At 36.1% G+C, this 14726-nt stretch overlaps 1 protein-coding gene across 3 annotated transcripts in view; it reads right to left on the bottom strand.

The window, feature by feature from the left end:
- LOC149801744 (uncharacterized) overlaps positions 1–14726 on the bottom strand; it is a 204032-nt gene that overhangs the window by 134989 nt on the left and 54317 nt on the right. The window contains exon 1 of one of the 3 annotated variants that reach the window (XM_089956066.1): positions 804–4294. The exons of 1 other annotated variant lie outside the window; for it this stretch is intronic. In XM_089956066.1, coding sequence (XP_089812192.1) covers positions 804–2188 — 1385 coding nt within the window. In that variant the 5' untranslated portion in view covers positions 2189–4294. Of the gene's footprint in view, positions 1–803; positions 4295–14726 lie in introns of those variants that run through there. One more of the 3 variants, XM_089956065.1, reaches the window with a different exon arrangement.

The following is a 14726-nucleotide window of genomic DNA, read 5'->3' as shown; positions in this document are numbered from 1 at the left end:
CAATAAATCTGTAAGTGTTTGGTTGTAATACTTTATTTGCTGTTGTTCTTGTAGGGTTTAATGCCATTTTTCAGCACAATATAGGCTTTACATGGCAGCCAGTATAAATGGTGGAGGAAGAACCCAGAAAAACCCCAGAAAGAACCACCGACCCACAAGAAGCTACCAGCAAGCTTTCTCACATACCAGTGGCCAAGCCCGAGACTCAAACCCAAGCAGACGGAGGTGAGATGGCAGTGATCCGTATTGGAAAGCGCTTTAGACCACTCGGCCGATTGGGACCCCCTTTATTTGTATTTTAAAAAAACTTCAGACTTTATCTTTACATCTTCATAATCATGTTCCAATATTACATGTGCAGTACAAAAAAAATATTAAATGGGTTCATGAAACATACTGATAATGTCAAGCAATAAACAGTACTACTGTGATATTATACTGGTATAATATAAATAATATGAAAAGGGTTAATAAAAAATCATATTGGTAATATCAAGGAATAGACAGTACTGTTGTGATACTATACTTGTGTATATTACAAAACTATACAAAAGTAAGAAATGGGCTAATGAAACAGCATAATGATAACAGCAAGCAATAATCATTACTACCATGTGATATATATGTGTAATGCCAAAAGTATGAACTGGGTTCATATTGTTAATATCAAGCAATAAATAGTACTGTCATTTGATATACCTGTGTAATACCAAAAATATGAAATGAGCTCATATTGTTAATATCAAGCAATAAACACTGTTATCAGCTATAAATATACATTTATTTGGTAGCGTTAAAATTACCTTTTGACATAGTGGTCTGATTCAGTAAAATCCACTTGCTGCTGATCTTGCACTCCAAGGACAATGAATTTTTGTGATTTGTACATTTTTGGTGACAATTTCCTCTCCTGTCCTCCCATCTCTGCCTCGATGCTGATGGTATGTGCTGTGGAAGATGCAAATTCTCCCCCCTGAGGCTGGTTAAGGGACTGAATCAGCTCCAATATGTGAGTCTGATACTCCTGTGGGGTCATGTAAGGCCCTTCCATGAAATTGAAAGTCTGGGCTGAAATGTTTGCTTTATAACTTGGTGAATGACAGTTCTCAGGATACTGGAATCTCCCATAATGCTCTGTTTCCGATGTACATATTGATGGAGATGTAGAGCTAAAAGACATGCTGCCAGTGTCCACTGTCATCCGGGAACTTGAACTTGCTGAGGGAGAGGATGGTTCATACATATAGACACCATCTTGGGCTCTATCTAATGTGCGAAATTCAAAATATGTTCCATTTCTATTTCTGGATCTATTGATCCCTTGATTTGAAATTGAATTTGGGCTCCCAACAGGAGAAACTGTTCTATCTGGACTAGGCGAAACTTTTCTTAAATCAAGTCTCGAAGAATTTCTTGTTTCACGTCCCAAGTAATCTTCTTGCAATGAAGCGGATCGTGGCAGCATGCTTGCATTTGTTACATTATCGAAAATTTCCACCTGCTGAGGTCCCAAATTAGAAAGATTGTCCATTTCTCTTGATGGAGATGAATGACTGTTAGGAGCAGAATTCATTCTTCCTAAGCTTTTCATTTTACGCTTACTTCTGGGACTTGTCGCATATGCTGACCACTGCCCATTAGGTGCCTCTACTCCATCTGAATCAGTACCTTGACCTGTGGACTGATTCAGATCTTGTATGGGCAGTTCTTTGGGTCTGCCATTTCTCTTTTGATTCCTTGGAAGTGTATTATAGAAGTTTGTCCAAAATTTGTCATGTGTGATAACTGCCTGCGCTGCATTGTCCTCCATCTGGAGAGGAGACTGGCTTCCTGTTGTTTTTACAGAGCTGCTGTGACTTAAAGATGGACTGGCTCTTGACTTAGATGTATATGTAGCATCAGGATTTGAAAAAGTCTGATTCCTTTGCGAAGACATGCTCTCTAGACTCCCTGTCTTTTTAGCTCGCCGAAGACTACCTTCAAATGTCTCTTGTAGCTTTTCACGAAAACTTCGGGAGGTCGTGCTTTTTCTTGAGTTTCCTGTTCTGATGTCAGTGAGTGATCCACGTCTTTTGAGTGAACCCAGTGTGAAGCTGGTTCTACTTTGAGGTGAGTCATTTCTGTGCTCTGACTTTGACTTACTTTTCGGGCTGGCACATGGGCCAAGGGCAGCAAGCCATGAGGACATTGTTCTACTATTTCTTATTCATTAAAGATGAAAGGAACTTTAAAATTTAGAAAACTTATATGTTTATACACACAGCATTATTTTCTTATGGCTGGAGACATCTAACTATTCACTGTTTATGAGAAGAAGCAGAAAAACAGAAGCAACGTTAATATGGCTCATTCTACGAAAATAACTCTAAAAGCATTTCTGTTTGCGAATAACATCAGCAGATTGATCAAGCAGGTTTTCAACAAAACTTAATGGAAGAATCAATAGGAAAATTATGGAGACACTTCATTGATTCTTCATGGTTGAAGTAATTCCAGAGGTACACCAGTACTATGTGGTCAAAAGTATGTTTCAACCTGTACAGTAATTCCAGAGGTACACCAGTACTATGTGGTTAAAAGTATGTTTCAACTTGTACAGTAATTCCAGAGGTACACCAGTACTATGTGGTCAAAAGTATGTTTTAAATTGTACAGTAATTCTATAGGTACTATAATGTGAAGGTTATGCAAATACATTAATTTTCTTCTTCCTTCAATATGTCAAGTGCTAATTACCAATCACCGAAACTAATCACTTCATCAGTTGTTACACATTAATCACTGAGAGCCTGAAATAGGAGTACTCTACAACAAAAACAAGGATCAGTGTAATAACAGCAATAGATGTTAACTGTTGAAAACACCAGTTGTATACATAGTATGTTGTTACCAGATGCCTATCTACTTAAGACAACTGTACTCTTAAATGGAAAGAATTTTTTTGGTAAAATTTTGGGGTAACAATTTTCTTTGCACATGTACCTCTGTTAACTAGAAGAAAAAAACGAAGCCTGTCTTAATTTCATATAAAGAATGAGATTTCGATAAGTGTCCATTGTTAGTGGAAAAGTCACATACATGTTTTCTGTACATCACACTGTATTTTCTAGAAGCAATGCATGACTCAAAAATATTTGTCTTTGAGAATCACACAATCAGTTTATCAACATTTGAAGAAATTAACTACTGAAGTAATTCCAATACTTCTAAATTTGAAAACATCAAATAAAGAACAGACATGAAGATGGCTACATTTGCATCAGAAAATCCCTTCCATGTTTAATCTCCAAGAACATAACAAACTTCTAGCATTCTAAATGAATGCAATGTTTAAGCTGTGTTATGATATACATGTATTCAAACTTATTTAAGGATTTGTCTGTTTTCAGTCAAAATTATCAATCATTTGACTGCCATTTTTATTACTTCTATTCATCCAAGAATAACCCAAGAATTTATTTATCCATTATGACACTGGCTACAAATAGAAAAGCTTCAAATATTTTCAAAATTTTGGCAAAAATAGCCCTCCAGCTCTAGTAGGAATATTCATCTCTCACTGACATCTGCACTCCTAAACCTGATAATCCCAAAATGCAAGGAAAAACAGCACATTTCCAGAGCAGCATCTACGAAGTATGGCAGTAGTAGAGTGATAATAATATCCCAAAGCTGTAAATCCTGGTGGAAAGTACCTACATAATTTGATAAAGTGGCCAACATCCTTAGAAATCATTTTCAGCCCAATCTTTGTTTAACCAAAATATGAACTTTTTATCAGTCCAGTATCCTCCCTGCTCATCTTTAACCTACTTTGGTCCTGGAAGAGTAAGATTCAGTATCATTCCCCACAGCAGTGTAATGGCATCAGAGGGGGGTGTACTGTTGTTATACTGGAAACTCAAGCCATCACAGAAGTGCAGCAGGGAAGCAGTGCTAGTTCAGTTAGAAACATCTTATCTATCCAGTCTACTAATCTGATATTAAAGCACATTTATGTAGTGATCCAATAAACACACTCTGGTTAAGTATCCCTGACTCTAGCATTCACTCCCATTTTGAGGCATCTGAATCTTGGTGTAGCTCATTCAAGTTATGCATTTACATTTGTGCTGTACATTTTTGTGCTTGTGCATCATTTTACAGGTAAAGCTTAAAGCATCCCTGAGTGCAGTTTATGATGTGGCCCATTTACAGTGAAAGTAAAGATTGGTGTATACCCCTGGTAGCAGTGGATGCACAACAAGATTTTACTGTGAAGCTCTACATTAGTTGAAACTTTGCACTGGCACATCATTCTACTGGCACAGTATTTTCATCTGTAAACCTGGTACATGAAAATGTAATAGTTCCACTATTTGCCATAAGCCGCACCAACCCTCATTTGTACAGGTAAAACACTTACACCAACTGTCAAACTTTACAGACTTCATTTTCAATGTAATCGTCATAAATGTGCTATCACCTTAGTTACTGGTATTCAAACATAAAAAGAGGCAATCAACTGTTGTGGGGGATGCCAGAGAATGCTTGTGTAAGAACTTTAATTAAGCACCTACTTGGTATCTAACAAGGTTTTATTTTTACAACATTTGAGAACTTAATGGTCCTTTGGCACAAGGACACGAGCTAATGAACACATTAACTGTCTCCAGCCATTTTCAATACATGAAAGTGCCAACATAAAAGTAGCATCTGGTTGTAGGTCAGTCTAATTGCTTGTTAAAATCACACACTGCAGACAACTATTACATTTTCCATCACTCAATGAAATCTCCCATGAACTCAAAATTATTATTTAAAAAGTTCGGAAACCAGACAAGTTTGTTTGTTGCTTTCCACACCTTGTTTCCAAAGTAGTATATATACAGTAAAGATTTCCTGTGATCATGTGACTGAACTGGTTATCAGTTGAAAGACACTTTAATTGCTAATTTGACAATAACCTAAAAGAACTGGATTATACAATGGGTGATCAAGAGTAATTCAGAAATGATTAAAGTTCTTAATAGACAGATTATGGTTTGATTACTAAAGAGTTCAAGCAGCATACAAATTTGGTGTTGGTGTTTAAAGTTTGACAAGATGGATTATACTGTGTGATCAAAATTAATTTGGAAAGCATTAAAAGTGTTAATGGATTATGGTTGGACTAGACATTACTAAATAGCTCAAGTAGTATACAACAGGCTGTTTGGCTTTTTTTTCTCAAGTTTATCTAAGCATGCATGATCTTCCAAGGCTAAAATGCCAAAATCTAAACAACTGAAATATCACAGGAAATTCAATAATAGAAGGAAATGGTAATTTCAGTGGTTGAAATCAAGTTCAAAGGGACAGGAATATGCATTCGCCATTCCTGTAAAGTCAATTTTAAGAACTTCCTAAATTTTACCCAGACAGCACCAATCCAAGCAGTTCTGGCGGGAAGGCAGCAGTTTCAATTTATCCACGTGCATGAAACAATTGAAAATTCTTGGTGGACTAAGTACAGTTGTACTAACATGGCCACATTCTAAGACAAAGAAAGGACATTTTCTATTCTGAGGAACATTCAGGCTGACTCCTGAGGTAAATTGAATCCAGTAATGATACATCACCTCCTAGTGAGGTGATCCAGTAATAGTGATACACCACCACCTCCTAGTGCTGAGATAAACAATGATGAGGATTGCCACAAAAATAATCCAAGCATTGATCTCCTTAGAATGGGGCAAAAATGCTTGTGCTACATCTAAGGACAGTATGAATGGCAACAATTTATTATGAAATGACTGATGTGATGAGATGATGTGCATATTTTAAAACAGAAAAAGTAAATCTGTTCAATACTTTTCAGTTTTCTATAGGCATGCTAAACACAGGGTGTAAGAAAATCCTAATTAGAAGCCAAAAGTCCTGACCATTTGCATATCTCCTGATCTGTCCTATGCTGATATCTCTTTTCTGTCACATGTATAAGTATTATATCACAAAATAGTGTGTGTGTGTGTGTGTGTGTGTGTGTGTGGGTGGGTGGGTGGGTGGGTGACATTATATGTATGTATCATGTATTGATGCATACTGCAATAAACACAGTTATGATACATATTGATATATGAAAAGAATAATGAGGCAGATTAATAATTAATCATGGCTGATGAAGATTAATAGCAACTTTTATATTGTAAGTATTATTTTGAATCAAGTCTCCACCTTTTGCATTGATATCATAATATCAAACATATTATCAGTGCATCAGTGAATCAGTTCAGCCTTAATACAAACACCAGAAAATTTCAGCTATTAGTGCATAGTAAACTTTGATCCGATGAAATATAATTCATTTTGGTCTTTGATTACACATAATCTTAACTGGCAATCTCTGAGCTAATGAAGTAGTATCTAATTGATCTGATGACATAAAATGATAAACTGAAGTGAGACGATAAGCCATTTAAAAATACAGACTTCCCTGGTTCCTAATATAATGCACTTCAGTATCGCATACTCCCTGGTAAAAACATGAATATCATATATACTTTCATACAAGTCAAGTCAACCTGCCAACAACAAAGTTCCAGATCTGCCATAGCATAATGCACCTGTTGATCATGGACTATGTTATTTGTTTTACTGATTGCTTCTAACAAACTGTACAGACTTAGCCAGATCTGCCAGTGCATTATGTGCTGGCAAATCTGGGTCTGTCCAGTTTGCAGATGTACTCATCTTATAAGAAAGCATAAATGGTATGTCATGGATTCCATAATGGAAATGAATGTGGTTTTGTGGATGAAAACTTTCCTCACCATTATGTAACTGACACTTACACGTTTAAAGCTCCCTTAACAGTTCAATCTGTATACTGTGGGACCAGTACAGCTATTTTGTGATGCAATACACTGTTTATAAGTGCATATAAAAATATGTGCATACAACTTTCATTAATTACAAATGTCAATAAATATGTTTATTATCCTGATTGTACTGTTACATGAAAACAGCATATGTGATCCACTTGGTTAGAAGAAAAAAACTCTTGTCCAACAACCCAAACACCGTCTCTTTTATTCTAGATGCTAAAAACGTAGTTTGCATAAACTATAATCCAAAAAAACAAAATCAGTCCAATGATCATGTTTATATGTTATACTGAATCACTGGGACATGAGCATACAAAAATCTAAATAAGAGACAATAAGTGGAACTGATATCACTCAGCTGCTCACATAATTGACAGGTGACCATTTCACTAAGTAGGTTTATGTAGCATTGTCAGAACACAGCTTATGTAAACTATCTCCCAAACTATATACATGCATCATGTTCATTTTACCCAACTTACTATATCCTGACACATAATTATTTCTAAAGGTAAAGGCATAATTAATTAATACACAATAAGTAATATCTTTCGCTTATATCTTAAGTCATTAAGAGATCTTAATGATATAAACCCATTAACCATGTTTGATAGAAAGTGAAAGAGAAATATAGTCTCTAGATCTTGTGAAGTAATAAACTCAGTCAATTTAATGCTGGATATCTCATCAATATGCACAGATCTCATTTATTAATAAACATGTTTACAACAATGATACTAGAATTTGAATAGGTGGATTTCAGTCTGATTGGAAATCAGTTTCCAAGAGTGGAAACAACCTTTGCCAATCTGATACAAGATTACCTCATTAATATGCACAGATCTTCTCCAAATGAAACTCATCCAACATCTTGATAATATGAGACAATTTAACTCATCCAAGATTTTGATGACATAAGCCTATATTTCAAGTCTACTAAAATTAGATCATAAATATGAACTCAGCCTTCTATAATTCAGTTAGAGTACAAATCTTATACCTCAATGTTAGCTAATCTAATATTAGACCCTTAGGGGCATATAATATTCTAAACCAGACGAGTCCAACTTCAGGCCTGATGGTCATTTTTGTGAGGCCCAGACTCGTACAAAAAGTCAGCTCTATAATTATAGTATAACTTAGTAACTACAATATATATCATGCATGACCCACAAACTGTACATTTTTGGTCCATGTTGCCCATGTCTTGTCAAAATTTATGCAAGCGCAGCCTATATTCCAGATATTTCATTGTTATAGTAGTCATAGGTTATTAAGCAAATTTAGAGAATTATTTAAAAGAAAATGTGTCGGCTGCAAAAGATAATTTTATTTAATATGATTGTCTTTTTCTAGTCTTCTTGGTTTAAACCACTTGGTTTCAATGTCATAAGGTGGCATATCCAGTAAGATTCCTTTCCTTTCCTGGTTTGGGGACTCCAGTTGTGGTTGTAAACAATTGCAAACAGTGTTATATCACTTAAAGTGTGGCCTGGAGGGGAGGATAATTAAATAATTCTCTGAATTTGCTTAATAACATATGACTACTATAACAATGAAATATCTGGGATGTAATCTGTGCTTACATAAATTTACATAAAATAACAGATGTCATTATGGCTCATCAATTTCTAGGTCAATACAATCATTTTCCAGTATCAGCAACAAGCTAAAATAAACTAGTTGAAACATAATAGAGTTAAAAGGTTGAATTCCTGTAGAAACAGCCATGTAAAGTTTCGCAAACATAACAATTTTTCTGTTTTATTTGTTTGTCTTGTCTATGTTTTGTATTTGCCTTTGAAAAAGACTCATTAAAGAGTCGAAAGCACTCAGGCTAGCTAGATACTAGTTTTGCACTGTTCACTGTCAGTTTACTGCATTTATCTTAATCAATACCTGACACACATGATCCCTTGCTGGATCCAGTGCACTTGAAAGGATTGTTATTCGCCATATGATTTGTATTATATATATATATATATATATATATATATATATATATATATATATATATATATATATATATATATATATATATAAAATGTGCAATTTTTACAAAATGTGTCTTTGGACAACAAATGCTGTTAAAAACTAGACAATTGATCTACTGCTACAATAAAATATGTACAAGGATTCAAGGATTCATACAGATAGTAGTAGTGAACATGTGTAAAACATTATGGGTAAGTACATGATATTGATAACAATGTTGTAAAAAGTAACAGTACTGAATTAAACAAAATCATACAAATGATTGTTTCAGTAGATGTTGACTAAGAAACATTTTAAAAGCTTGGCATGCATCAGCTGACTTTATACATGTCTACGGCATGATGCCACAGTGCTAAACATCACTATAAACTGCTACACTGCAGACATCTTAGTGAAATGACTGAAAAATTGTTAAAGCTATGTTAAAAATCAAAATCACTCACACACCTATTTAAAGTGGTATCTGATTCCAGTCTGCAGACCGAGTATATGTAAATGACATGATCTTACAAAACAGAGATGGTACAGCTGGTTGGGATAAGCTCATTATTCAAATAAAATTAAAGGGATTTTATGCACCAAAATAATATAAAAGTGCCAAAGGAAGTCAGTTAAAAGATTCAAACATGTCAGTTGATGATGTCAATGAATGCAGTATAATTCTAGATGCATGCTTTTGAAGTCAGATTATTTAGGATTAATATTAGTTTGTGTGTATGAATCCAATACAGTAGTGAAAGGACTATGGGACTGAACCCCCAGTGGAAGCTCAGGGTGGGATTTCCAGAGCATAATTTAACCATCTAACTGTAAAGAAAACTGACCCAAGGAAACAATCCAGTTGTTTTGCATTCATCTGGGTCAGGGTGGGTGGGTGGGTCCATCCTCGTTTGTTTATCATCAACATATACTTCTAGAAGCTTATGGCATTGATATTTATTCATCATCTTCACATAAATGCATTACAGTGGTCTCTTTGGTATTTATATACATGTATATCCCATTGTCTTGACACCATTTACTGTCTGGTCAAGATTCTGCTGCAGTGGTTCCTCAGGCCTGTGTTGATATCTTAACCACATGTGTTGGAAATATATCATCATCTGCACAGATATCAGACTTCTCTGCATGCCATGTTATGTAGCAAGCAATTACACTGGTCAACAGTGAAATCATTACTGACTTGAAAAGGCCCTAATCTGTAGTATTTTGGTGTGCCGAACACGAATATAACCGTGAAAAATTTGTATTGGCTCTCGTTTTGAAGATATTCATATACCTCATTTTCTATGTTTCACTGTGTAAATTTCTCCAGTAGGACTGCAGCAACATCCGGAATAATGATGTAACATTGCATAATACCATCATGCTCACATCATCCACAGTTGATTGCATCATTTTCTGATGCAATGCAATACTAATGCCATGCGGCTGCTGAAGTAAGTTGACGTCAGCAGTGTACTATACATGTGTAGGCCTATTATACTAATGCCAGGCGGCTGCTGAAGCTGACGTAAGCAGTGTACTATATAAAGCCCAATCAGATAGGTTCAGCATTTAAAATATTTTAGACGTTGTGCGAGACAGTTCAAGCTACTGTTACATAAAACTTATTATTTTATCCATTTACGTACAATAAAGAACAGTAATGCCTCGAAAGTGTATTAATACCGCGGACAATTTTTGCTATATTTGTGGGGAAGTGACATTTGCCAACCAGAAGAAAAGTATCAATTCTCAAGTGAAGAAGGCATATCATCTTTACTTCGGATGCAAGGTTGGTGACCAAGACAAGCCTTGGGCTCCGCATATATGCTGTGCTACATGTACAACACAGCTTTCACAGTGGTTGAATTGCAAAAGGTCATCAATGCCGTTTGCAGTCCCAATGGTGTGGAGAGAGCCAAGCAACCACCTAAATGACTGTTACTTCTGCTTGGTTCCTCCTCTTTCCGGCGGAATAACGAAGCGAAAGAAGTCGAGAATAGTCTACCCAAACATTCCGTCTGCATTGAGACCAGTTCCACATGGTGAGGGACTTCCTATTCCAGAACCTCCAGCAGAATATTCTCTTGATTCATCTGACGAAGACAAAGGTGAGTCGACCTGTTCTTCTCCTGGTCCATCAGCATGCAGTGATCCAGATTTTCACTGTGGTGCATCATCAACCCCACACAGAATAACACAGGAAGAACTAAATGACCTGATTCGTGATTTGGACTTATCAAAGAACAAGGCAGAATTGCTAGGATCAAGACTCCAACAATGGAATCTTCTAGAAGAAGATGTCACAATTACTGCATATCGAAAGCGCCACCAGCAATTGGAGCCTTTCTTCAGAAAGGAAAGTAATCTGATATTCTGTTCCGATATTGAGGGCCTCATGAATGCTTTAAAAATCACTCATGACCCACAAGAATGGAGACTATTTGTGGACTCTTCGAAACTGAGTCTCAAGGCTGTGCTTTTGCACAATGGAAACATTCTTCCATCTATTCCAGTAGCGTATGCTGTCCACATGAAAGAGACATACGATAACTTAAGGCAGCTACTGAATTCCATTGAGTATAACAAGTACAGCTGGCACCTCTGTGGTGATTTGAAGGTAGTTGCCCTTTTAATGGGACTGCAGCAAGGATATACAAAATACATGTGTTTCTTATGCGAGTGGGATAGCCGAGCAAGGGAAATGCACTACATGAGGAAGGAATGGACTCACAGGCAGAATGTAGCCATTGGAGAGAAGGATATCCAACACCCAGCTCTGGTTGAGGCTCAGAAAATCTTGCTACCACCCCTTCACATCAAACTAGGTTTGATGAAGAACTTCGTGAAAGCCATTGACCGGACTTTGCCAGCATTCCGATACCTGCATGAAAAATTTCCTCGACTCAGCGAAGCAAAGATTAAAGAGGGAGTTTTTGTGGGTCCTCAGATTCGAGAGCTTTTCAAAGATGACCGGTTCAACAACTTGCTGGAAGGTGACGCGAAACAAGCATGGAATGCTTTTCGCCTAGTTTCTACAAACTTCCTCGGAAATGTTAGGGCAGAAAACTATAAGGAACTAGTAGAAGACATGTTGATGAAGTATAAGAAACTTGGCTGCAATATGTCTCTAAAGATTCACTTCCTTCATTCCCATTTGGATTTCTTTCCTAGCAACTGTGGTATTGTTAGTGATGAACACGGCGAACGTTTTCATCAAGATATCGCAACAATGGAACAAAGATACCAGGGAAAATGGTCCACTACAATGCTGGCTGACTACTGCTGGACACTCCTCAGAGATGCTCCCGAACAGCTGTACAAGAGACAGGCGAAGAAATCTAAGATGTAGTCAATGACTTGATTTTTTATAGGTAGGCTATTACAGTTGACCTTTTACTATTGGAATGCATTTCGTTATGTAAACATTAATTTCTTGCAGATTACAAAAAAACTAGAGCCAATTTTGCAATTTGACTGTCATATTCGTGTTCAGCACATAAAAATTGATAAGAATTGACTAATTTTATTTCAGTAACATGACTTTTGTAAAAATTTGTTGTCCAGTGTTATTGATGAATGGACATAGATAAAACAATGGACACAGGGCCATAATGTATGATCAGAGGTGCTAAAAACCAAAAAAACTTCCTGGTGATTTTAAGCAGGTACATATTTCTCTTCATTTGATCAAATGTTACTGATTCCTCAGCTGACATGCAACATAAGATTTTGATACCAGTAGAAAAAGAAAATGTTAACACTGGTTCATAAAGCTGAATGTAGTTTTAACGAGGTGTTAATCACGGACTCCTAACAAGCTTTGCCCAAATAAACTAGAACGTGACCAATATTACACAGTTTGCCTCCATGAAACATTTGCAAGGATCAAAGAGGAGCTGGAATGCAGATATCAGGTCCTTTTTCAGAACTTTTCAGGACCAGGCCATTTATTTTCAAGATCAAAAAGCAACTAAAATTCCTATTTAATTGTCTGCAATAATTTCAATCTTCCAGCATCATGTTTCATAATCAAATGCTGGAATATAACAATAGCTGATAACAAAGGAATGGCTTATCTTGTTCTACTAACATACATTTTCATTTCTCATTTTCTTGTACTTTTTTTTTTAAACAAAGGTGTTCATCTTTGACAGAATGAAAAACAAACTTCATAATAATACTGATAACTTAACATTACTTATGTTTGACAAAACTGCTAATTTCATGCAATCCCAAAAATGTATCAAGACTTTTTAATACAATTTAAGTATTTTGCAAGGCAATACCTGTCTTAAAACCTGCCTTCACATACAAGGTCATTTCAAGACCCAATGAACCCTGTTTAAATAGTTTCAGCAGCCATTGTAAAAATTAATCACCATGCAAAAAATACATTCAGATCTTGACCTACAAAATGTTGGACCCTGAGACAGGGCTTAATTTAGGACATCATAAAATACAGAACATTGATTCTACTATGATATCAAAATCATGGTATTATAATGAGCAAAGAAAAACCCAAGAATTTGTTTACTTTTAAATGAACATTACTCATTAAAAATCTTCAGCAGAAATTATTTATCATTATCCACCCCTATAAGTTCAGATTTTATTGAGAGAAAGTCATTGGCTTTAAGCAACCTTGGAGTAATTACCTTGACTGTCCACTACAATTTAGTCCTCCCATGAAATGCCTGCAATCTGTTTACCTAATACACATTCACATGGACATTACACAGCTAACTTGTTGAGGGTAACATCACAAGATACAATGTATACTCCTTATTATGGAATGTCCACCACTGAATAGACCTATTTATTCCATTTCTGTGTAGGCTATGATAGAGCACACAAAAATCCATGTGGTTATGAGCTAAACACAAATATATAACCAATGTAAGAATTGCATAAGATGAAGGTCATGGTGACCTTCTTTTGGTGCAAGGTTATAGTACTATGCAGATTATCTGGATTATTCACTCGAACAGGCTAATACCAAGTCCCCACCCACAATAAAGTTGTACTTATTACAATGAACATGCATCTATAAATGAAACTAATCTGTTAATCAGAAAGTGTGTCTGTGATTTGGATTTTTACTGTAGCTTTAGCTCATTAACCCCTTGCACCCCGTTTACGTGTCAGGAGGTAGTAGCCTACTGCCAAGCTCTGTAGCATCAAGGTCATGTAAGATACACTAAAGTGGTGGTATTTTAGAATGGTAGACAGATGTAGTTCTAGAATGATACCAAATAATCTGGACATTCTAGTTGCACTACAAAATAAAGAGGGAAAAAAACCTAATTTTTGGATCCAGTTTTTTCCAACCAAAATTTGCCAGTGGTTGGAATCCGATTTTTATCTGGATTTTAGACTTTTTGGCCTCAGATCTAAGGCAGACCAGTATGAACTGCACACAGACAGGTGAACCTTTGCAAAAAGTAGGATAAGATGGTCATTTGGAATAAAGAGTGGTCTCGATACGAAAATGATGGATCCGTTAAACAAAAAACAAAAAAAAAGAACTCCAACTTTTACCCTTCTGCTCATGCGCAAGTGAAATAGCTAATGAAAAACAATGTTTCTAACACAACTAGGCATTAGGATGTATTCAGAAATACCCCCAAAATGTGTTTCCTACTCACATTTCAGGCAAAAACGACAAAAACATCCGGGGTTAAAGAGTTAACAGTTCTTCAGTCATATTGTTACAATGTCTGCAGTGTGGCAGTTTATAGTAATGTCTAGCACTCCAGGGGCATCATGCCCCACCCAGTCACATTATTCTAATACCAGGCTGACCAGTCCTAACACAAACTTAATCCTGAGTGCCAAAGCTGCTAGTACCATTTTTATAACTCTTTGGTATGACTCAGCTGGGGTTCGAACTCGTGACCT

Source organism: Sinohyriopsis cumingii, chromosome 4 (assembly GCF_028554795.1).
Source record: "Sinohyriopsis cumingii isolate HCF-2022 chromosome 4, ASM2855479v2, whole genome shotgun sequence".
In the NCBI taxonomy this organism is placed as follows: Eukaryota; Metazoa; Mollusca; class Bivalvia; order Unionida; family Unionidae; genus Sinohyriopsis; species Sinohyriopsis cumingii.
Note: the sequence above shows the minus strand (reverse complement) of the source record. Positions and strands in the feature narration are given on the sequence as shown.